This window comes from Aptenodytes patagonicus, chromosome W (assembly GCF_965638725.1).
Source record: "Aptenodytes patagonicus chromosome W, bAptPat1.pri.cur, whole genome shotgun sequence".
NCBI classification, from domain to species: domain Eukaryota; kingdom Metazoa; phylum Chordata; class Aves; order Sphenisciformes; family Spheniscidae; genus Aptenodytes; species Aptenodytes patagonicus.
Window position 1 is genome coordinate 16,133,799 of NC_134981.1, and position 24,677 is coordinate 16,158,475.

At 47.9% G+C, this 24,677-nt stretch overlaps 1 protein-coding gene across 1 annotated transcript in view; it reads right to left on the bottom strand.

Moving 5' to 3' along the window:
• The window catches only part of LOC143172174 (transducin-like enhancer protein 1), a 43,309-nt gene extending 19,103 nt beyond the window's left edge, over positions 1-24,206 (bottom strand). The window contains exons 1-4 of the mRNA XM_076361427.1: positions 23,108-24,206; positions 22,536-22,636; positions 21,224-21,287; positions 21,101-21,145 (exon numbers count right to left, since the gene is read on the bottom strand). Of these exons, the coding sequence (XP_076217542.1) occupies positions 21,101-21,145; positions 21,224-21,287; positions 22,536-22,636; positions 23,108-23,131 (234 nt within the window). The 5' untranslated portion in view covers positions 23,132-24,206. The remainder of the gene's footprint in view (positions 1-21,100; positions 21,146-21,223; positions 21,288-22,535; positions 22,637-23,107) is intronic.
• Between the last annotated feature and the right edge of the window lie 471 nt (positions 24,207-24,677).

The following is a 24,677-nucleotide window of genomic DNA, read 5'->3' on the forward strand; positions in this document are numbered from 1 at the left end:
GCTTTTCCTCTACCCCACATTTGTACTACTAATTTTCATCACAAGGTCAGCCACCCACAAAAAACCCCAAAGGACTAACATGGAAAAAAAAAAAATATGAAACTCTACCATATTTTAAGCAGTGGTGGGCAGAAGAAGCAGCAACAGAAGCATTAACAGAATAAAAACTCCAAATGATAAAGCCACAAAATGTTAATTTCCAAAGCAAAATTAGTATTTTTAATTCAGTACCCAAGCTACATTTCTCTGAACTTAGATGTCAGTTAAAACTACAGAAAGGTCATGTTTAAACCTAAGCTAGATATCCTGGTTTCGGCAAGGATAGAGTTAATTTCCTTTCTAGTAGCTGGTACAGTGCTGTGTTTTGGATTTAGGAAGAGAACAAAGTTGACCACACACCGATGTTTTAGTTGTTGCTAGGTAATGCTTACACTAGCCAAGGACTTTTTAGTTTCCCATGCTCTACCGACTGAGAAGGCTGCAGGTGCACAAGAAGCTGGGAGGGGGCACAGCCAAACTGGCCAAAGAAACATTCCATACCATGTGACGTCATGCTCAGTACATAAACTGGGGAAAGCTGGCCGGGGGGGCCGCTGCTCGGGGACTGGCTGGGCATCGGTCGGCGGGTGGTGAGGAATTGTACTGTACATCACTTGCTTTGTGTATTATTATTATTATCACATTATTATCATTTTATTTCAATTATTAAACTGTTTTTATCTCAACCTGTGGGGGTGAAAAGCGGCACGGACTCCGGCAGACACAGCAACCAAAGACCTTTATTGCTCTTTGTTAGCATCTTTTATAGCAAGCAGAAGTGTACACGCGCTACCTGCAGCTTGCAGATAGGTTATAGCCTTGTGTTCACGCGCATCTATGCTCTAGCAGATTGGCCCGTTCTTTCTGATCATGCGAAATGCCCTCATGGTCTTTGTCTTGTTTTTCTCCTTCCAGCTGCACATTCCTTTCTCCGTTATCTTCTGCTTAAGTGCCTTGTCATGCCAGGTGGTACAGTGTTTGCTCATTAAAATCAAACTCAGGAATGTCCGTTAGTGAGATTCCCATCCCCACATCTCCCCCTTTTTGTTTTACTAGAAACACTGCTGAAACAGATCTTTCAATCATTTTTCGCATACCTTGTAACAGACACGGCACACAAACCAGGATACAAAGGAACATTACTAAGCATAGCCCTCCTAGCTTGGCTAGTCCTTTTAACCAGCCACTTAGACCCCATTTCCCGAATAATTTATCCAACCAGTCCCAGGGGTCTTCCACTCTTAGCTTCTCTACTCCTTCCTTCAACATCTGAATGCTGCGGTGAATTGATTCCGAATGATCAGATAGGTTCATACAACACATTCCCTCCAACTCTTCACACCCATGGCCTTGCGCTAAAAGCAAAAAATCTATCGCTGCTCTATTTTGCAAAGTAGCATGTCGTATAGAATCTACATCCATTAATAATCCCGTTAGTGCTTCAGAGGTTGCATTTGATTGTTTCGCTAGCCAACATCCTAATTTATTTAATGTGACCAAACTCTTTGCTGCTGCGACACCTGGAGCCAAGATTGCAACCGTAGCTATAGTGTTCCGGTTCCATAGGTCGACAGCATCATCACATTGTGAAGTGTAGGCATGTGCTCTGCGCTTACTGCGTGTCTTAGGGGTGCTCCTTCTGTGGTCTAGGATCATAGATGTGTTTGGCATTAGTAGAGTTAATCTTCCCAACGAACACGGCCCACCTTTAATATGAGAGGGAATGCCAGGCCAGACTCGGGAAACATTGGCCCCTGAATAATTGAAACACAAACACCAATCCATTTTTATGGACCCTAATAGCTCGAGTTCCTGAGGTTCTATTGGCAAGTGATTAAGATGTGGTAGGCATCCATCCCAATTGTCGGTGGCGTGTTGTCCCCCCCCGCAGGCCTCCTTGAAAGGACTGATCAGGCCCAAGTCCCAATTATCTAAAGGAAGCCCCACTAGGCAGGTAGAAAAGGGGTTCCGGGGGAAGATATCGACAGGCAGATGGAATCCTGTCCTGTCTGATTGGCCAGAGTTACCCAAACATTTTCCTTCGGCTGTGAGGGTGCCCATAACGCAGCAACCGCACACAGTGATACTAGCCACAAGACACCCCCCCATGCTGGCGTCATGGTTTACGTTCTCTTTTTGTTCCGTTTCCACCCAAGTCGTTTGTCACACTGTCGTTTGGTACTTTCCCAGTCCGTTTCCCACACAGTCCACAGCTGGGGGACACAATGTGATCTCCCACACACTAGCTGTAGATTCTGTGGTTCGGCGTTCCCGGTGGTATTCCCTTTACACCTTGTGCACCTTCCTGCCCGGAACTGAGAGTGACAATACCGGTTTCTTTCGCAATTATCACATTTGCACAAAGTCCATGCGTGATGTGTTGATCCGGGACACTGGAGGCAGGGAATTCCTGTCACCTCTCGATTATCCAGTTGACTGTTCTCTGTCGCCTGGTGTTCCCAGTCCACGGCTAATGGCAACCCACTTGGTCCCCTATATACCCCGGCATGGCCTGGCCCACTAGGTGGTTCCCCAAATATCGAATGAGATACTTTGTGTAAGTCCCAGTAATCTACTTCAAACCGTTGATGCATCTGTGGGCTCCTTGGGCTCCTTGTCCAGATACGGTCGAACGCAGCGGGCAGGTATCCACCGGGGTCCACGATCTGTGGAAACACAAGCATATCCTCTCCCCCATGTTATAAGATCATAAGGGCCTTCCCATTGGCTATTTTCCAATGACTTGACCCACACCCGAGCCCTTTCTCCTGCTGGAGAAGCTGAGTTACAAGATGTAAAGTGTCTCGCTATTACTGTGTTAGGGCTGCCAACTGCTGTCCTGTCTTCCCTTATTGTAAGATGATTTAACACATATATTGCTTTATGGAGGCGGGCTTGTGGTGATTCCCCTAGCATTCCCCCTTTTTGTTTTTGTAGTAGCTGCTTGAGAGTGAGATGAGCCCGCTCAACGATACCCTGGCTCTGAGGGGAATAAGGGATACCAGTGATATGTCGAATGCCCCATTGTGCCAAAAAGGCCTGCGTTTTTGCGCTTATGTACCCGGGCCCATTGTCCGTTTTGATCTGGTGTGGAACCCCTAGAGCAGCAAAGGCCCCTTTCCAGTGCCGTAAAATATCTTTGCTTTTTTCTCCGGTCTCTGCAGTCGCCCATAGAGCTCCAGAGAATGTATCGATGGAAACATGCACATATTTTTGTTTGCCAAATTCTCCGATATGAGTAACATCGGATTGCCAAATCTGTAGGGCCTTTTCTCCTCGGGGATTTACCCCTGTTTGGGGTATGGGAACTAATTGCTGACAGTCAGGACACATTTGTACAATACTTCGTGCCGTGTCCCAAGTCAACCCAAATTGTCGACGCAGCATTCAGGCAGATTGATGGAAAAACTCGTGCGACAATTGGGCTTGTGTAGAAACGTCTGGTACAGGGACTGTCCATACGGGGGCAGCGAGACGATCAGCTCGTGCATTCCCTTCTGATATAAACTCTGGGAGAGAGATATGACTCCTCACGTGGAGCACGTAATACGGGTTTACGCGGCGATTCAACAAGTCCCATACCTGTTTGAACATTAAAAACACTGGTTCGTTATCAACTTCTTTGAGCCAAGCCTTTTCCAAGCGCCTGACAACGTTGGCGACGTACTGAGAATCAGTAACCAAATTTAATGGCATCTCCCATTGGCGAAAGACCTGAATTACTGCATATATTTCCACCAGCTGAGGACTTCCTACAACATGGTGAACTTGATGTTTCCATTCCCCTTTTTCACACCACACTATTAACTGCCTTACCTGTTCGTCCTGATCCATCGGTGAATAAGGTGGGTCCTTCGACAGGTACCTCCTTACTCAACGATTCAGGAATTATACTAATTTCCTCATTAAGGGAGAATAATTTGTGAGATGGATAGTGAATTAGAATTTGTCCCTTAAAGTTTTCCAGCGCTATCTGTAGTTCTAGGCTATTAGCCTCACACCAATTAAGGTGGTCTTTAGTCAGTAGGAGATAAATTGTTTTAAGATCTGTGCCCGTTAATTCCAAACATCGCGCGCGTCCCTTTCGCACAAGCATCGAAAACATTTCCACCCTTGTCACTATCGTTTTTGGTGCTTGATGCGGCAGGAATACCCACTCAATGATGGCTAAGGGATCCTGGGTACCCTTGCTGTCCCATTGGCCTAAGAGGCCCACTGCTTGTCGGGACTGATTTAGGACATACAAGTTAACTCCCAATCCTTCAATTACGCGTTGTGCTTGCCTTTCGGTAAGCCTGTGATATTTTTTGTAGCGCTTGTTTGGCCTCTGTCGTTAATTCTCGTGGAGATGTCAACTCAGGATTACCCTTTAACAACTTGAACAGTGGGTTTAACATGTCATTATCTATTCCCAGCAATGGGCGTACCCAATTGATAGTCCCTACTAGTTTTTGCAAGTCATTCAGTGTTTTAATGTTAGATTGCAAGGTTATGGGTTGGGGCTGTATCGTATGTTCTAAAATCTTCCACCCCAAGTACTTCCACGGGGCTTGCACTTGCACCTTTTCAGGAGCTATTTGCAAGCCGTATGTCTTTAACCCCTGCAACATATCTTTCATAACTGTGACGAGTTCCTTTGGGTCTCGTCCGGCGATTAAAATATCGTCCATGTAGTGATAACAAATTAAGTCAGGATATTTGTTTCTTATGGGCGACAACACACGCGCAACATACATTTGACATATTGTGGGACTGTTTTTCATGCGCTGGGGCAACACCGTCCAATGATATCGCAGCCTAGGCCTTTGATGGTTTACAACTGGGAGAGAGAAGGCAAATCTGGGAGCATCTTCCGGCGCTAAGGGAATCGTGAAAAAGCAGTCTTTCAAATCGATAATCACAATGTCCCATTGACGAGGTATCAATGTTGGTGAAGGCATACCTGGTTGCAATGTCCCCATATCTTGAATCACGGCATTTACTTGCTGTAAATCATGTAGAAGTCTCCATTTGCCACTTTTCTTTTTTATAACAAACACTGGGGTGTTCCAGGCGCTGGTGGTGGGAACCAGATGTCCTTGACTCACTTGCTCGTCCACTAACGTTTGCAACGCGTCGTCCTTTTCCTGTGATAGGGGCCACTGATCCACCCACACTGGCTGATCGGTGAGCCATGTGAGTCGAACGGTGGGCCGAGCGCCAGTGACCCCCGCTAAAAATGTTGATGCGGATCAGCAGTGCCAATCACTAGTCCCCAAGTGCTCAAGACATCTCGTCCCCACAGGTTTAACGGCGCAGGAACCACAAAAGGTCGAATAGTTGCAACCTGTCCTTCTGGGCTTACAATCTGTATTAAGTTGGCACTCTGCCTGGACGTCGACAGGCCTCCGATTCCCACTAGCCCTGTGTTGACTGGGATGGTTTCCCATGATCCAGGCCACTTTGCAGTACTGATGATAGTAACGTCTGCCCCTGTATCTATCATTCCCTTCACTACCAGTTGTTCCGGTTTGCTGCCTTTATTCTTTAGAGTGCAGGTCAAAGTGGGCTGAGTTCTTTGGACAAGCTGAGTCCAAAAAATATTTGGTTCACCTGTGGACCCAAATCCACCAGCTCCCCGGGAAATAGGATCCCGATTACGAACCATGCTCTTAAAAGGAACTAGCTGTGCAATCCTGCTTCCAGCTGGAATAAATACTGGAGGAGACGGGGTCCATAGCAACGCTTGCAGCTGTCCCGTATAATCAGAGTCGATAACCCCAGGTAACACAAACAAACCCTGCATAGTAGCACTGGACCTCCCCACCAATAGGGCACTCAGCCCCTGGCCAAGGGGGCCTCTCACATTGAGGGGCACCCTGTGCACAGTCTGATCGTTTATAGAGAGATTGGTGGCTGTGGAGACATCCACTCTGGCACTGCCGATGGTTCTGGCCTTGAGGTGATCCAGGCCTGCTGAGACAGCGGTCTCATGGGGTTTTGGGGTTGGGGATTTTGGGGTGGCATTTGTGTCGGTGCGCGCCCCCACCTCGCGCTCGACTTCCAGTTTCCCGACAAGGGTCGACCGCGGAGATCATATTTCGACCGGCATTGATTAACATAGTGCCTCCCCTTGCGGCAGCGTGGGCAAATACCAGGGGGCTGCTGAATTCCTTCTGATCCTCCCTTCTGTACAGGATTCTCAGGACATTGCCGTTTAAAATGCCCCGAGTTTCCACAGCGGAAACACGCTTTGTTACCGGGATGCAAGGCAGCAGCTAAACAGGCTGCAAAAACCTCATTCTTATGTGTAATTGAACCCACACGATTGCACGCGTCAAGCATGTCTATTATGGTCGGATTTCGCAATGTCTGTAAGACACTTTTACAGTCCTCATTGGCATTCTCTATAGCCAATTTCATAAGCAATGCCTCTTTGGCTTCAGGATTTTGTATTTGTTTTTGAATAGCTTCTTGGAGCTTGTCGATAAAATCCATATAAGGTTCGTTGGTCCCTTGCTTAATGCTAGTAAAGGATTTTACCGGTCGTCCTGTATCAGGGACCTTTATCATTGCTTGAAACGCAAGGTCTGCTGATTGTCTTAAAATTTCAGGCGCCAGCCGTGCCTGCAGTTGCGGCGTATTGATAGGGTCCTCCCCCATTAACTGAGCAAGTCCCGCGCCCCGTAGCGGGTCTCCCGCTCGCCGTTAAAAGCAGTAGCCGAATCAAGGGGAATTCCCTTTCGTTTTAGCCATGAAAGCAATAGGCGGAGGGTATAATCATCATACTTAATTCCACACTTTTCTAACAGCTTCTTAATAGTACATAGTATAGATTCCTCCTCCTTAGTTAGTTGCGATCCCATTTTAAGTTTCCCAGCTGCTCACCTCTGCTCCAACGAGGTGATGATTCAAAGTTCCGGCTCCAGCTCTTTCCTGAGACTACTCTGTCTCCCGCTGGCTATGACTCGTTCAGCTGGCTCCCCACCGGTGCTCTGTTCCAGCATTTTCGCCCCACATTGGGCGCCATTTGTGGGGGTGAAAAGCGGCACGGACTCCGGCAGACACAGCAACCAAAGACCTTTATTGCTCTTTGTTAGCATCTTTTATAGCAAGCAGAAGTGTACACGCGCTACCTGCAGCTTGCAGATAGGTTATAGCCTTGTGTTCACGCGCATCTATGCTCTAGCAGATTGGCCCGTTCTTTCTGATCATGCGAAATGCCCTCATGGTCTTTGTCTTGTTTTTCTCCTTCCAGCTGCACATTCCTTTCTCCGTTGTTTTCTGCTTAAGTGCCTTGTCATGCCAGGTGGTACAGTGTTTGCTCATTAAAATCAAACTCAGGAATGTCCGTTAGTGAGATTCCCATCCCCACATCAACCCACGAGTTTTTCTCACTTGTGCTCTTCCAATTCTCTCCCCCATCCCACCGGGGGTGGGGGGAGTGAGCGAGCGGCTGCGTGGTGCTTAGTTGCCGACTGAGGTTAAACCACGACAGTCCTTTTTGGCGCCCAACGTGGGGCTCGAAGGGTTTGAGATAATAACAGATTAACCGGAGTGTATTAAGGAACTTATATCTGTTAATAGTTGTGGGTCACAATGTTGGTTTCTCTGTTCTCGATATTGATTTTTATAATCTGCATCGTGCTCTTTTCTTTGCTGTACATGTTAAAGATTGGTGTTGGTTTTTGCAGTTTGCTGTGGTCTGCAGTGATTGGTGATGTCTCATTTGTGAGGTTTGTTTTTAGAACATTGACCTTGACCTCAGTGTGGTATGTAAACTTCGCAATGAAGCCATTACTGTACCACGGATACCATTTCGTGGAGACAACTAGCAATTACAGTGACTTTTCTGAGAGGTTTTTTTACGGAAGAAATACAGAATGGCAGTGTCACTACCTTCTTCTATGATGTTTCCTCCTTCATTACAGTAACTTTTCAGTATCTTGAACAGCCTTGGGTAGTTAAGATACTTCTATTGGTACTTCTTGGGAATATTGTTTCGGTTTTGTCTAAAGTTGGTAAGCAATTTAAGAATATCATCCAGAGATCTGCCCCAAGGCTGAATAATTATGAGTTGGCAGGGTGTGTGGGACAAGATGGGCAAGTACCTAGGCCAATGGGCACCCCCAGTGTTTTGGAACCTCACCCCTGAGCAAGTGCAGAATCCTGAAAAGTTAGTAGAACATTTGGACAAAGTATGCTGTCACCCTGGCAACTCCAGAGAGATGCAGATCATTGCAACATGCTGGGGCCTGGCCCATGCCTACCGAGCCCTGTTCAACACCATTCAGTACCCTCAAAGGGAAGAGAAGGTCTCTGGCTCTGACAGTAAAATGACACGCACTGCGGCCACTCCGACCCCGGCGACAGGCCCTGCAGCCACTTAGACCCCGGTGACAGGCCCTGCGGCTAAACCAAAGAACCAGCCTGTGCCGGTATCAGTCGCCCCTGTACACAAGAAGAAATCTTGGAAGCGGAAGTCAGCTCGTTTAGTAAGGAAGGAAGAAGCTTCTTCTAAAAGGGGGCTGGAGGAAGAAGTGTACGAGGCAGATGACCCTGGAGAAGGGCCATCACGAGAACAGCAGGAGGAGGGCCGGCCCCTGCTCGGGGAGGAAGAAGAGGAAGAACTCATAAACGAGGCAGTGACCACCCAATCTCTATCCCTGAGTGAGCTGCGAGATATACGAAAAGATTTCAGCCGTCGTCCAGGCAAGCATATTGTCACCTGGCTGCTCCGATGCTGGGATAACGGGGCCAGAAGCCTGGAATTAGAGGGTAGGGAAGCCAAGCAGCTGGGATCCCTTTCCAGGGAAGGGGGCATTGACAAAGCAATTGGAAAAGGGACACGAGTCCTCAGCCTTTGGAGGCGACTCTTGTCAAGCGTGAAGGAAAGGTATCCCTTTAAGGAAGATGTCATATGTCGCCCAAGCAAGTGGGCCACCATGGAGAACGGTATCCAGTTCCTGAGAGAATTAGCTGTGCTGGAGGTGATTTATGATGACCTGAACAATGAACAACTATCCAAAGATCCAGATGAAGTCAAGTGCACACGACCCATGTGGCGGAAGTTTATAAGGAGCGCACCATCGTCATATGCCAACTCATTGGCAGTGATGACCTGGAAAGATGGAGAGGAACAAACAGTGGATGAATTGGCTAGTCAACTCTGGCAATACGAGGAAAGTCTCTCTTCCTCCCTCGTCTCGGCTGTGGAGAAAATGTCCCGGGAGATCCAGCAACTCAGAGAGGATAGGTCCTACTCCTCACCTGTACGGACCAGTATCTCGGCTATTAGGAGTCAGCGTTCTTTTGCTCAAGAGAGAGGATATAAAGGGTACACACCACGGGGCACCCTATGGTTTTACCTGCGTGAACATGGAAAGGATATGAGGAAGTGGGATGGAAAATCTACCTTGACCCTAGATGCACAGGTACGTGAATTGCAAGGGAAAACAATCACAGAAAGGGGTTCTTCCAGGAAAATTGCTGCTCCAGTTTCCAGCGGGCAGTTCCCCAGACAGAGTAGAAGGGCTGATCTTACTCCTGATCTTAATGAAGAAACTTCTGACTCGTACGTACAAGAAGTGAGAAATGAGTACTGTGATGAGGATTAGAGGGGCCCTGCCTCCAGCCAGGGGGAGGAAAGGGACAACCGGGTTTACTGGACTGTGTGGATTCGGTGGCCTGGCACATCAGACCCACAGGAGTAGAAGGCTCTACTAGACACCGGTGCACAGTGTACCCTAATGCCATCAAGCTATAGAGGGGCAGAACCCATCTGTATTTCTGGGGTGACGGGGGGATCCCAACAGCTAACTGCATGGGAAGCCGAAGTGAGTCTAACTGGGAATGGGTGGCAGAAGCACCCCATTGTGACTGGCCCAGAGGCTCCGTGCATCCTTGGCATAGACTCCCTCAGGAGAGGGTATTTCAAGGACCCAAAAGGGTACCGGTGGGCTTTTGGTATAGCTGCCTTGGAGACGGAAGAAATTAAACAGCTGTCCACCTTGCCTGGTCTCTCGGAGGACCCCTCTGTTGTGGGGTTGCTGAAGGTCGAAGACCAACAGGTGCCAATCGCTACCACCACGGTGCACTGGCGGCAATATCACACCAACCGAGACTCCTTGATTCCCATCCATAAGCTGATTCGTCGACTGGAGAGCCAAGGAGTGATCAGCAAGACTCGCTCACCCTTTAACAGTCCCATATGGCCAGTGCGGAAGTCTAATGGAGAGTGGAGACTAACAGTAGACTATTGTGGCCTAAATGAAGTCACGCCACCCCTGAGTGCTGCTGTGCCAGACATGCTAGAACTTCAATACGAATTGGAGTCAAAGGCAGCCAAGTGGTATGCCACAATTGATATTGCTAATGCGTTTTTCTCAATCCCTTTGACAGCAGAGTGCAGGCCACAGTTTGCTTTCACTTGGAGGGGCGTCCAGTACACCTGGAACCGACTGCCCCAGGGGTGGAAACACAGCCCCACCATTTGCCATGGACTGATCCAGACTGCACTGGAACAGGGTGAGGCTCCAGATCACCTGCAATACATTGATGACATCATCGTGTGGGGCAACACAGCAGGAGAAGTTTTTGAGAAAGGGAAGGAAATAGTCCAAATCCTGCTGAAGGCCGGTTTTGCCATAAAACAAAGTAAGGTCAAGGGACCTGCACAGGAGATCCAGTTTTTAGGAATAAAATGGCAAGATGGACGTCGTCAGATCCCAATGGATGTGATCAACAAAATAACAGCCATGTCTCCACCAACTAGCAAAAAGGAAACACAAGCTTTCTTAGGCGTCGTGGGTTTCTGGAGAATCCATATTCCAAATTACAGTCTGATCGTAAGCCCTCTCTATCAAGTGACCCGGAAGAAGAACGATTTCAAATGGGGCCCTGAGCAACGACAAGCTTTTGAACAAATTAAACAGGAGATAGTTCATGCAGTAGCCCTGGGGCCAGTCCGGGCAGGGCAAGATGTAAGAAATGTGCTCTACACTGCAGCCAGGGAGAACGGCCCTACCTGGAGCCTCTGGCAGAAAGCACCAGGGGAGACTCAAGGTCGACCCCTAGGGTTTTGGAGTCGGGGCTACAGAGGATCCGAGGCCCGCTATACTCCAACTGAAAAAGAGATATTGGCAGCATATGAAGGGTTTCGAGCTGCTTCGGAAGTGGTGGGCACTGAAGCACAGCTCCTCCTGGCACCCCGACTGCCGGTGCTAGGCTGGATGTTCAGAGGGAGGGTCCCCTGTACACATCATGCAACTGATGCTACATGGAGTAAGTGGGTCACACTGATCACACAACGGGCTTGAACAGGAAACGCCAGTCGCCCAGGAATCCTGGAAGTTATCATGGATTGGCCAGAGGGCAAAGATTTTGGAATATCGCCAGAGGAGGAGGTGACGCGTGCTGAGGAGGCCCCAATGTATAATGAACTACCAGAACATGAGAAGCAATATGCCCTGTTCACTGATGGGTCCTGTCGTCTTGTGGGAAAGCATCGGAGGTGGAAAGCTGCTGTATGGAGTCCTATGCGACAAGTTGCAGAAACTGCTGAAGGAGAAGGTGAATCGAGCCAATTTGCAGAAGTAAAGGCCATCCAGCTGGCTTTAGACATTGCTGACCAAGAAAAGTGGCCAGTGCTCTATCTCTAGACTGACTCATGGATGGTGGCAAATGCCCTGTGGGGGTGGTTGCAGCAATGGAAGCAGAGCTACTGGCAGCGCAGAGGCAAACCCATCTGGGCTGCCGCATTGTGGCAAGATATTGCTGCCCGGGTGGAGAACCTGGTTGTAAAAGTCCATCACATAGATGCTCACATACCCGAGAGGCGGGCCACTGAAGAACATCAAAACAACCAGCAGGTGGATCAGGCTGCTAAGACTGAAGTGGCTCAGGTGGATCTGGACTGGCAACAGAAGGGTGAATTATTTCTAGCTCGGTGGGCCCATGACACCTCAGGTCACCAAGGAAGAGATGCAACATACAGATGGGCTCGTGATCGAGGGGTGGACTTGACCATGGACACTATAGCCCAGGTTATCCATGAATGCGAAACATGCGCTGCGATCAAGTAAGCCAAGCGGTTAAAGCCTCTTTGGTATGGAGGACGATGGCTGAAATATAAATATGGGGAGGCCTGGCAGGTTGATTATATCACACTCCCACAAACCCGCCAAGGCAAGTGCTACGTGCTTACAATGGTGGAGGCAACCACCGGATGGCTGGAAACATATCCCGTGCCCCATGCCACTGCCCGGAACACTATCCTGGGCCTGGAAAAGCAAGTCCTATGGCGACATGGCACCCCAGAAAGAATTGAGTCAGACAACGGGACTCATTTCCGAAACAACCTCATAGACACCTGGGCCAAAGAGCACGGCCTTGAGTGGGTGTATCACATCCCCTGTCATGCACCAGCCTCCGGGAAAATTGAACGATACAATGGACTGTTAAAGACTACGCTGAGAGCAATGGGTGGCGGGACATTCAAACATTGGGATGCGCATTTAGCAAAGGCCACCTGGTTAGTCAACACGAGGGGATCTGCCAATCGAGCTGGCCCTGCCCAGTCAGAACTTTTACGTACTGTAGATGGAAATAAAGTCCCTGTAGTGCACATAAAAAATATGCTGGGGAAGACAGTCTGGGTTATTCCTGCCTCGGGCAAAGGCAAACCCATCCATCCGTGGGATTGCTTTTGCTCAAGGACCTGGGTGCACTTGGTGGATAATGCGGAAGGATGGGGAAGTCCGATGTGTACCTCAAGGGGATTTGATTTTGGGTGAGAATAGCCAATGATCTGAACTATGTGATGTTAAGTACTACATAGTATCATATGCCATACTAATGATATTACAATAAGAATCACCCAGACTAATGAAGAATAACTTCAGTGAAACCAAGCAAAGCACAGTGATGATGGTACCAGAACTGACTTCAACATGAAACAATCCAACACCACATACCACCTCCATTTTTCCTGCCCTGAAAGATTATTACGACAGATGGAGCCCAAAGTCATGGACTAAATGAACTCACCGAATGTTTTAGAGGGATGGCCCACAGACGAAGGGAATGATATCTCTCTGTGTGTGTGTATATATATATATATTAAAAAAAGGGGGATGGTGATTAATGAAAATGTACTGGAAAATATGAGACTTGAGCATGACGCAGATGGTATAGAATAAGGGGTGGATATTGTCCTGGTTTTGGCAGGGATAGAGTTAATTTCCTTTCTAGTAGCTGGTACAGTGCTATGTTTTGGATTTAGGATGAGAATAATGTTGATAACACACTGATGTTTTAGTTGTTGCTAGGTAATGCTTACACTAGCCAAGGACTTTTCAGCTTCCCATGCTCTACCGACTGAGAAGGCTGCAGGTGCACAAGCAGCTGGGAGGGGGGCACAGCCAGGACAGCTGACCCAAACTGGCCAAAGGGACATTCCATACCACGTGACATCATGCTCAGTACATAAACTGGGGAAAGCTGGCCAGGGGGGCTGCTGCTTGGGGACTGGCTGGGCATCGGTCAGCAGGTGGTGAGCAATTGCACTGTGCATCACTTGCTTTGTGTATTATTATCATTACATTATTATTATTGTTGTTATTTTATTTCAATTATTGAACTGTTTTTATCTCAACCCACGAGTTTCTCAGTTCTACTCTTCCAATTTTTCTCCCCCATCCCACTGGGGGCGGGGGGGAGGAACGAGCGAGCGGCTATGTGGTACTCAGTTGCTGACTGAGTTTAAACCACAACAATCAGTTAACCTAAAATTGTTTTTTTAAAAGGCATTCACTCTATGTCAGTAGTGACCTACTATCAAACCTAGAAGATATTATGTTCCATTTTATACACTAGGTACAGTGCAATTTTACCCCTTTGCTACAGATGCTGAAGGAGGACAGGGTGAAGGGAATTCAAATGATCAGCCCGTCAACTTCATTTCATGTTACAACCAGCAAAAAATAAAATAATTCCTTTTTTTTTTTAAAGTTTTTTTTTCCCCTGAGACCTGTTGTCAGAGTTCTGCATGTTCACAAAGCATCTTCCTTCTCACTTATTCCCCTCCCTGCCCAAAAAAAACTACTAGCAATTTTTTTTGCCTACTTGAACTAATTCATGAAGTATATAGACAGACTTTTGCCAAATTAAGTTCCACCTATGCAAGGGAAATTTGATAGCATGGGGGAGAAAGGACTCATTCCTAACAGCTATGGTTCTATGACGAACCTGAGATGTGGTAAATCAAGTCTAATGCTGCCTAATCATCTTGCATTTTTAAATATACATACAGTGGTTATACTGTGACATACTTTTTGATTAAGTTGCATATGAAGTTAACCCAAAACCTGACAGAATAGATAGCCATATTTCATATGTTGCCCTGAATCTGTTAGGTAACTCCCTAACAGTATCAGTCTCAGGCTTGAACATGGTTCAGAAGTTGAGAACGTTGAGCCCATTACCCTGGTCTTTCCTCCATGCTCAAACTGGCAACTCAAGTTGTAGCTGTACGTGGTGGTACAACTTAGAAATCTAATGTTTTTTCAGTAAGTACAATTTTTGAGGGAAAACATTATGGCCCAATCAAGCTTAGCATTTTCTCTTCTAAATAAAAAACAGGTTCTGCATATCTTATGTGAAAGAGCCAACTATAAAAGCCTCTTAAAACACCCATACACAGCATCAAAACGTTAAGGATTCATCAAGTTCATTCCAATAATTTAAATGCTAGCAGGAAAAAAAAACCAAACAAAAAATATATCTTTAAACCCCTTTCAACAATAGAACCATCCTATTAAGGAGCTGTAGAGAGCTAAGCTTCTTAATTCCCTTCTATTTAACCCTCTCCTGGAGACTGATGTTCTAACAAGGTATCAGTAGAAGATTCTGCAAAAAAACTAATAAACCACCAAACACACACACACCCCCAACACACTATCATGGTTTAACCCCAGCTGGCAGCTAAGCACTACACAGCCACTCACTCACTCCCTGCTCAGTGGGACAGGGGAGAGAACTGAAAGGGTAAAAGTGAGAAAACTCGTGGGTTGAGATAAAGACAGTTTAATAGGTAAAGCAAAAGCCACATGCGCAAGCAAAGCAAAACAAGGAATTCATTCACTGCTTCCCATCGGCAGGCAGGTGTTCGGCCATCTCCAGGAAAGCAGGGCTCCATCACGCGTAACGGTTACTTGGGAAGACAAAACGCCATCGCTCCAAACATCCCCCCTTTCCTTCTTCCCCCAGCTTTATAGGCTGTGCATGATGTCATATGGTATGGAATACCCCTTTGGTCAGTCGGGGTCAGCTGTCCCAGCCATGTCCCCTCCCAACTTCTTGTGCACCTCTAACCTACTTGCTGGTGGGGTGGTGCGAGAAGCAGAAAAGGCCTTGACTCTGTGTAAGCACTGCTCAGCAGTAACTGAAACATCCCTGTGTTATCAACACTGTTTTCAGCACAAATCCAAAACGGCACCATACAAGCTGCCTTGAAGAAAATTAACTCTATCCCAGCCAAAACCAGTACAAACACACAATTTCAAAGGTCAGCTCTTAAGAGAAAGGCACAAACCAGCCACAAATATGTTTAAAAGATTACTTATTCCCAGACCACTGTTCAGCCAGCAGGTTGAAATGCAGCAGCATCATCTGGATTTAAGCATACAGTTATGCAAATAAATACTGCAAAGTGGCAAATCTAAAGCTGTGAAGGAAGCCTTAACATGGCCATTTTTTTACTTGAATGCAACATATTCAAGTGGAGAGGTTTGCAATGCAGCTGTTTATGTATGTAAGGTTTACCTCAATTAAGTGTTTATAGCAACTCAAGTCCTAACTAACTTTGTTTCAGCTAAATTATCATAGACTACCAAATTAAATGCAGACAGAACTGTCGATGCAACAGTATCAGTACACGAAATCAACCCTTTCACAAGTAAACTACAATTATGTCATTTTATCCAAGTGACTACTTTAACAATGATGTACACAGCACACTGCATGAAGTAACATTGCTGCGGTATAATTTTGTTTTTAAATCAGCAGCCCAACCGCTCTGAAGGGCTTCACACAGAGCAAGTATAACATCCACACAGGAGGCAGGCCTTAAGAATGTTAAAGCTTGTTCAGTGGAAAGTTTCCCCATCACTAAATTTTTCAGCAACAGACATATCAGAAATTACACTTTTTCATGTCCCCTGATGATGCCTTGCTAGCATTTGGTTATAAGCCATAAAAAGCAGGAATAATTTCAGCCTGTCTAGTCCAGGTAATGCCCAGTTTCCCCCTATAGAGAATTCATGTCAAATATAACGAGAGTTCCAAAGGCCCTCTCTACAACATAATGAGCACTCAGGCAATGTCGATGATCAATTTGAGCCAGGCTGCACCCTTGGAGCTGGACATTACCAGTTTTAATAAAAATTATGATTACTCTCTGCCAAACGTCTCCACAGAACTTATTGCTAGCAGTGGAAATTCAAGAGACTGTCATTGGCAGGATGGGGTTTTTTGTTTGTTTCTTTTAATCTAAGAACTATATACTAAATTATAACACCACCATTTGGCATCCTCATAACAGGCATCTAAATCAAGAGTCTTTAATATGAAGGTACTACTTTTATCAGAAATTAGAATTACTTAACATGTAAAAGCATAGTACCAGAGACTCTCATCCAAGGAAGTGTTTTAATCCCTTCAAATGTGTTCAACAGAGCATACTCTATCCTTCCCAGCTAGAACTAATGTAGGTATAATGCATGAGTCTTAAAAGCTGCCACAATATCACTGCTTACTAGATATGTAATTACAGTTGCCGTACATAGAATCATAGAGGTTGGAAAAGACCTCTAAGATCATCGAGTCCAACCATCAACCCAACACCACCATGTCCACTAAACCACGTCCCTAAGTGCCTCATCTACACGTCTTTTAAATACTTCCAGGGATGGGGACTCCACCACTTCCCTGGGCAGCCTGTTCCAATGTTTCACCACTCTTTCAGTAAAGAAATTTTTCCTTACATCCAATCTAAACCTCCCCTGGCGCAACTTGAGGCCATTTCCTCTCGTCCTGTCACTAGTTACTTGGGAGAAGAGACCAACACCCACCTCGCTACATCCTCCTTTCAGGTAGTTGTAGAGAGCGATGAGGTCTCCCCTCAGCCTCCTTTTCTCCAGGCTAAACAACCCCAGTTCCCTCAGCCGCTCCTCATAAGACTTGTTCTCCAGACCCCTCACCAGCCTCGTTGCCCTTCTCTGGACACGCTCCAGCACCTCGACGTCCTTCTTGTAGTGAGGGGCCCAAAACTGAACACAGTATTCGAGGTGCGGCCTCACCAGGGCCGAGTACAGGGGCACGATCACTTCCCTACTCCTGCTGGCCACACTATTTCTGATACAGGCCAGGATGCCATTGGCCTTCTTGGCCGCCTGGGCACACTGCCGGCTCATGTTCAGCCGGCTGTCAACCAGCACCCCCAGGTCCTTCTCTGCTGGGCAGCTTTCCAGCCACTCTTCCCCAAGCCTGTAGCGCTGCATGGGGTTGTTGTGGCCGAAGTGCAGGACCCGGCACTTGGCCTTGTTGAACCTCATACAATTGGTCTGGGCCCATCGATCCAGCCTGTCCAGGTCCCTCTGCAGAGCCTTCCTACCCTCAAGCAGGTCAACACTCCCGCCCAACTTGGTGTCGTCTGCAAACTTACTGAGGGTGCACTCAATCCCCTCATCCAGATCATCGATAAAGATATTAAACAAGACCGGCCCCAGTACTGAGCCCTGGGGAACACCGCTCGTGACCGGCCGCCAACTGGATTTAACTCCATTCACCGCAACTCTCTGGGCCCGGCCATCCAGCCAGTTTTTGACCCAGCGCAGAGTACACCTGTCTAAGCCGTGAGCCGCCAGCTTCTCTAGGAGAATGCTGTGGGAGACGGTGTCAAAGGCCTTGCTGAAGTCCAGGTAGACCACATCCACAGCCTTTCCCTCATCCACTAGGCGGGTCACCTGGTCATAGAAGGAGATTAGGTTGGTCAAGCAGGACCTGCCTCTCATGAACCCGTGCTGGCTAGGCCTGATCCCCTGGTTGTCCCGCTCATGCCTTGTGAGCGCCCTCAAGATGAACCGCTCCATAATCTTCCCCGGCACCGAGGTCAGGCTGACAGGCCTGTAGTTCCCCGGATCCTCCTTCCGGCCCTTCTTGTGGATGGGCGTCACATTGGCAAGCCTCCAGTCGTCCGGGACCTCCCCCGTCAACCAGGACCGCTGATAAATGATGGAAAGCGGCTTGGCGAGCACCTCCGCCAGCTCCCTCAGCACTCTCGGGTGGATCCCATCCGGCCCCATAGACTTGTGAGCATCCAGGTGGCGTAGCAGGTCAGTGACTGCTTCCTCTTGGATTACAGGGGGTTCATCCTGCTCGCCGTCCCTGTCTTCCAGCTCGGGGGGCCGAGTACCCTGAGGATAACTGGTCTGACTATTAAAGACTGAGGCAAAGAAGGCATTGAGTACCTCAGCCTTCTCCTCATCCTCGGTGACAATGTTCCCTCCTGCATCCAATAAAGGATGGAGATTCTCCTTGGCTCTCTTCTTGTCATTAATATATTTGTAAAAACTTTTTTTGTTGTCTCTAACGACAGCGGCCAGATTGCGTTCTAGCTGGGCTTTTGCCTTTCTCATTTCCTCTCTGCACGACCTAACGAGATCCCTGTCCTCTTCTTGAGTCGCCTGCCCCTTCTTCCATAAGCGGTAAACTCTCCTTTTTTTCCTGAGTCCCAACAAGAGCTCCCCGTTCAGCCAGGCCGGTCGTCTTCCCCGCCCGTTCTTCTTACGGCGTACAGGGACAGCCTGCTCCTGCGCCTTTAAGACTTCCTTCTTGAAGATCGTCCAGCCTTCCTGGACCCCTTTGCCCTTCAGGACTGTCTCCCACGGAACTCTCTCAACCAACGTCCTGAACAGGCCAAAGTCTGCCCTCCGGAAGTCCATGGTTGCGGTTTTGCTGCCCCCCCTCCTTACTTCTCCAAGAAGCGAGAATTCTATCATTTCATGGTCGCTAAGCCCAAGACGGCCTCCGACCACCACATCTCCCACCAGTCCTTCTCTGTTAGTAAAGAGCAGGTCAAGTGAGGCACCACCCCTGGTAGGCTCACTTACCAGCTGTGTCAGGAAGTTGTCTTCCACACACTCCAGGAACCTCCTAGACTGCTTCCTCTGTGCCGTGTTGTATTTCCAGCAGACGTCCGGGAAGTTGAAGTCCCCCACGAGAACAATGGCTAGCGATTGAGAGACTTCTGCCAGCCGCTTGTAGAATGCTTCATCCCGCCTCTTTATCCTGGTTGGGTGGTCTATAACAGACTCCCAGCAGGATATCTGCCTCGTTGGCCTTCCCCCTCATCCTTACCCGTAGACACTCAACCGTATCATCATCACCATCGTTGAGCTCTAGACAATCGAAACACTCCCTAACATACAGGGCCACCCCACCGCCTCTCCTTCCTCGCCTGTCCCTTCTGAAGAGTCTATAGCCATCCATTGCAGCACTCCAGTCATGAGAGTCACAATACATACTGAATATTAAACCCTTGCAATACACAGGTGACTACAGTCAAAGTAGAAACCTCAGTTCTGACATTCCTTAATCTTGTGGGCTTAACTGATGAAGGAGCAGGAGAGGGAGCCGCCGCCCCACCCCACCCCCCCCCAAAGAAATCAAAGCCTCAGAGTTACCTCACAGAAAAACTGATATCCTTCCAAAGCATGAGACACAAGAACAAACTGTAATAGCTACAGTACAGAACCAAGTAAGAACCTCTAGCCGTTCTGTTCAATTATTTAATTAATTACTTTAAAACAATCAAGTTACCATAATATTTCTGCTTTTATCTGTATCTTGGATTCAAGCAACTGCATCTCTAAAAAAGAACAAACAAACAAAAAACCCCACCCCCCCAAACACCAACAAAACCCCCTAAACAACCCCCCAAAACACCAACAAAACCCCAGAAAACCCACCACCACCCCCAAAACAACAACCCCCCAAACCCCCCTCCAAGAAAATAACAAATCACACCACCACAAAAACCAGAATCCCAGACATCTATCCAGCTTTCCATGAGGTAATATCACCTTACCAAATAAAATATTCTTAAGAAAATAATTCCAAGTTACAAAAGCAAAATTCAACTCTAATTCACTTGCTTAATGAAAGTCTTTGAATATACTTAAGATCTGAAGCCTGAACTAATCAGTTTCTTCACTGTGCCCTAGCCAGTCAGCCATGCTCTTTAAATTAATGAAACAAGTTTCAGATGAAATAGCACATATACAGTCAAGAAATAATTATATTGTTGTACTTTAAGATGTATCTAACTGTGCAACTTCATCTAATGATTTTTTTTTTAAATAGGCCATTGGTATCTGAAAGAGTTATTGTACCACTATCTTGATGAAAAAGTGAATGTTATCATATCTATACAATACTTACACCCTGCCATTAATGCTTTCTTTGGCAGACAACGACTACTCAATTGAGTCCTCTGGCCTGAGCAATCATTTAGCTTTTCTTCTCTTATGAGGTCCATGGTGTCTTATTCCAGTTCAACACTTTTTATTCACCATTATAGTGGCCATAAGTGTGAATTTTATGGGAACTTGCAAACTCATAACTAGAGCTTTCCAAGTCACTAGTCTTTCCATATCTTTAAATGGCAAGGATTTGAGCAACTATCACAACATATGCTATACACACAAGACCAATTCTACATGTCAAAGGTTCTATCAACAACAAAAATAAGTCTATATAAAAAGCACTGAATTAGACTTTTAAAACCAAAGACAAGCCCTTTCCTATTTTTGCCAACATCTATCGGAACCAACATTAAGAAAGCCTTGTTGCTCAGCCTAATTTACATCTCATCTGAGAGTAGGTGGGCAAAGGTTTACTAGCAATAGCTACAAATTTGTCCTTTCAGACATATGATGCAGTCATTCAAATATAAAACAGAACAGCTACATTTAAACACACTAGACAGACTACAGATTGTGGCTTAGAAAATGAAATGCCTTACCTGTTTATGCATTTCAATGTCTAATCCATATGACATTTCATAATACTGCAAATAAAGGAGCATACGTTATTTGGCTTACAATTGTATTAGAAGACATTTACTTAAAAAAGCAAACATGCTTACCATCACATAGTGCCTCTGCATTTCTGTCTTTTCACTTGCCAGTTTCTCACATTCCAATTTAAGGCTACAAAAACAGATCACACTTTAATACAAGTGTCATGCCATTTGTTTTGACAACTACCTGCTTTATTTTTATTTTAACAAAAAAAGCTAATTAAAAAAACTCAACACGCAAACACAAAAAACTTAATTGAACCTTTAAATACAAAGGCTGAAGAAGAAATTTTAAAGGTATCTAGAGCACCCATGAAATGAGACCCAAACAGCTTTTAAAAATAACATTCAATTTCACACTTTGTCAAAGAGTTGCTATGAAGTGCTACAACTCTCAAGCTATGGTATTATCTGAATTTCTCTGAAGTTCTCCTCAGTAGTAAAATAAGTTATTTCTTGGTATACAACATATAGTAAGTTATACCCAAGTAACACCACTTACTTAGTATTACAACTTTGGTACACCTGTAATTCTTTCCCTCAAGTAATCTTTAGTTTATGTTATCTTACCCACAGCTTGAAAAAAAAATCAATAGCTTTGAGTATCGTTTACTATTAAATTTGTTTTCTATTTGCTTTCATAAGTGAAAAGAAGTTGCATTTGGCACCTGCATATCTCATCACTCACAACCACTTAGAACTCTGACTACTTTCACTGAGAGGGAAAAAGCCTCAACGTTCCCTTTATTCTAAAACCACTGGTTTGGGGAGTTTTGTTTGTTTGTTTTGTTGGAGGGTGTGTTTTGTTTTTAAGTGACATCAATAAGCTTCCTATGGAGCAGTTAACATGTAAGCCAACATTCTTCCATTTGTGATATCAAATGTTTATAGTTTACACTGCATTTTTTAAGTAACAAATGGCTTTGACAGATCAACAATTTTAGATAAGACTCAGACTATAGTGTCTTCGGCAGAAAAACAGAAGCCTAATCAAAACCAAGGGAATGCTAACATGGAAACTTGCAGAGATTTCATTCCGATTCACATCTTGCAGAGGTATGCATGCAAGAGACTGCCTCCTGCTGAACTCCCCGTCACAACACGAGACTGAAAGCAACCCCTGATCCGGTACTCTCCGCACCGCCTCTTACAAGAACAGCTAGCAAGCATTAACAGTGCCGGGGAGACCCGGGCCCGCAGCCACAGCGGCCAACGACCGCCGGGCGACAACGGCGGGGCGACGCCGCACGCCACTGCCTGTACGCAGCCCTTAAGTACAGCCCCTCGTACCCGGGGAGGGGAAAGGGAAAAACAGACACATACAGACATCACCACTACCACCCCCGCAAGGGGCCTGGTGCGGCCCACTGGCGCTCACCTGTGGTACTGCGCCTGGAGAAACTGAAACTCCTCCTTGATACGGTCTAGCGATTCCGAGATGGTGAATTTTAAAGGCTGACCCACAGCCTGATGTGAGATCTGGCGTGGAGAAGGCAGGCGCGAGAGAGAGAGGCACGTTGAGACAAGAGCGCAGCCGCGAGCTCGCCCGCCTCAATACCGCCCAGCGCTCCGGAAGGCGCTGCCCCGGCCCCGCTCCACTCGCACTTGCCGCCGCAATCTTCCGAAAGCGGGACGTGCTGACTCCTTCCCGCCGAATACGGCGGAGAGGGAGAGGAAGTAGCCTGACAGCAACGGAAAGGCCAGCCCCGACTCCCCTGCCGTCATTCCTAAGGCAAATAAATTGCTCATAAAATAAAAGGAAACGAGGGAGGGTACTTCCCCCAGCCACTTCGGCACACAAGCGGCGGCCCCGCTCCCGAAGCGGGGACAGACTTGGGAGGGCTCCCAACACCACACACCCCCTAACGGGAGGGGTGGAGCCGGGGATGCACCCCGTGGCAGGGCGGGGAGCGGAGCAGTGCTCCTGGCTGCGGCCAGGGCCGTACTTACGGTATGTCGGCTCTGAGGGAACATGGCTCTGGCCGCCGCAGGGCTCCTTCGCAGCTCAACTCTCGCAGCAAGTCCTCCACCCTACCCCAACTTCAACTCCCGAGACACGGAGGGGGAGGAAGGACCGGCGACACCCGCTAGCCCCCTCCCCTCCACCGCTGAAAGCAGGAGGAGGGAGAGGCGCTGCTCAGTGCCCCCGCCGCGGGGACATCCTCTGGCTGCAGCGTCCTTTGTTGCTGTTATTCTAGGGTGGGTCAGGGGTGCCCAGGGAAGGAAGTCGAGCCGCGCTCGGAACAGTCACTAGTCGCCCCGTGTTCTTTCCGCGGCGCTTCAGCCCTCAGCGGTACCCAGATACGGCCGTCCCGACGCTGTAGGAGTAAATAATCCCCTCTCAGGCTCGCAAGTTGCCGATGCAATTGTAAGACCGGAAACCCCGGGCGAAGGACTCCTCTCCTTGCTTGTGCCTCTTGCCAAGAGGGAAAAATCCAGGTGAAGGAAGCGGGACGCGGTGTCTGCGGCGGGACCGTCACAAGCCGAGGGGCGAGAAAAAGACTCTGGGGAGGGCCGCACTGCTCCCGGGAGTCGGCGGAGGGGCCAGATCATCAGCAAGACACCGAGCGATGAACAAGAGAGAAAGGGGGGGAGGGGAGAAGCTCTGCACACCAGCCCCGTGGAGAGCAGCTTCAGTAGCACGTGCACGAAACAAAGAGGACAGAGGGCAATCACACACACAGCAGAGAGGCCTCTGTTATTTGCAAAGAGATCCCTAGGACAAAAGGAAAACAAAATGCCTACAGGCCAATGTCGGCCAAGCCACCCACCCCGTCAAGGGAGGGGAGAAAAAAAAAAATGTATCCGTAAATGAGCTAAATCAATCGGGAAGCTCCTTCGTGCAACGGCACTGCTGTAGCTTCCGCTGGCCGAGCGCACATCGGAGAAGAGCGAGTCTCATCAGAGCCCCCTAAGCAAGGTATAACGTAGCAGCATTCGCCTCCTCAACGCTCCCCCACCGCTCCTCTCCGACCAGGGATAAAGTTCTCCCCGGCTGAAAAATCCGGATCAAAGCGGCTGAGAACACACCCAACGTCCCCTCCTCATCGACCGAGAGAAAGGAAGTTCTTGCTATCCCCCCACCCCCCGGGACAGGCGCCACGACCAAGCAAAACACTACGATAGCCCGCGCCGCTTACATTAACAGGCGGTTTCACAATCCTCGAGCTAACCAGCCACCCGGCCCCGCCCACGCTGCCGCCACCGCCGCCCAATCGACGGCCCCGGCACCAATGGTGGTGCGGTGAAGAGTACGGCCCCGCGGACCGACGGGGGCGAAGCCCTCGTCCCACCACCTCTCATCCTTTCCCTGGGAACGGCAGAACCTCTCTAAGCAGGCCAATAGGAGAGTGTGGAGCGCGGGGAGGAGGTGAGGAGTTGAAGGTCGGTGGGAAGGAGTAGAGAGGCTGAGCTGTCAATCAAAGTAACGTGGGGGGGCGGGCGGGCGAGCCTGCGCGCGCGCGGCCCCACCGCCTGGGCCAGCAGCACCAGAGCGGAATGGTGGGGAGCACTCGCTGCA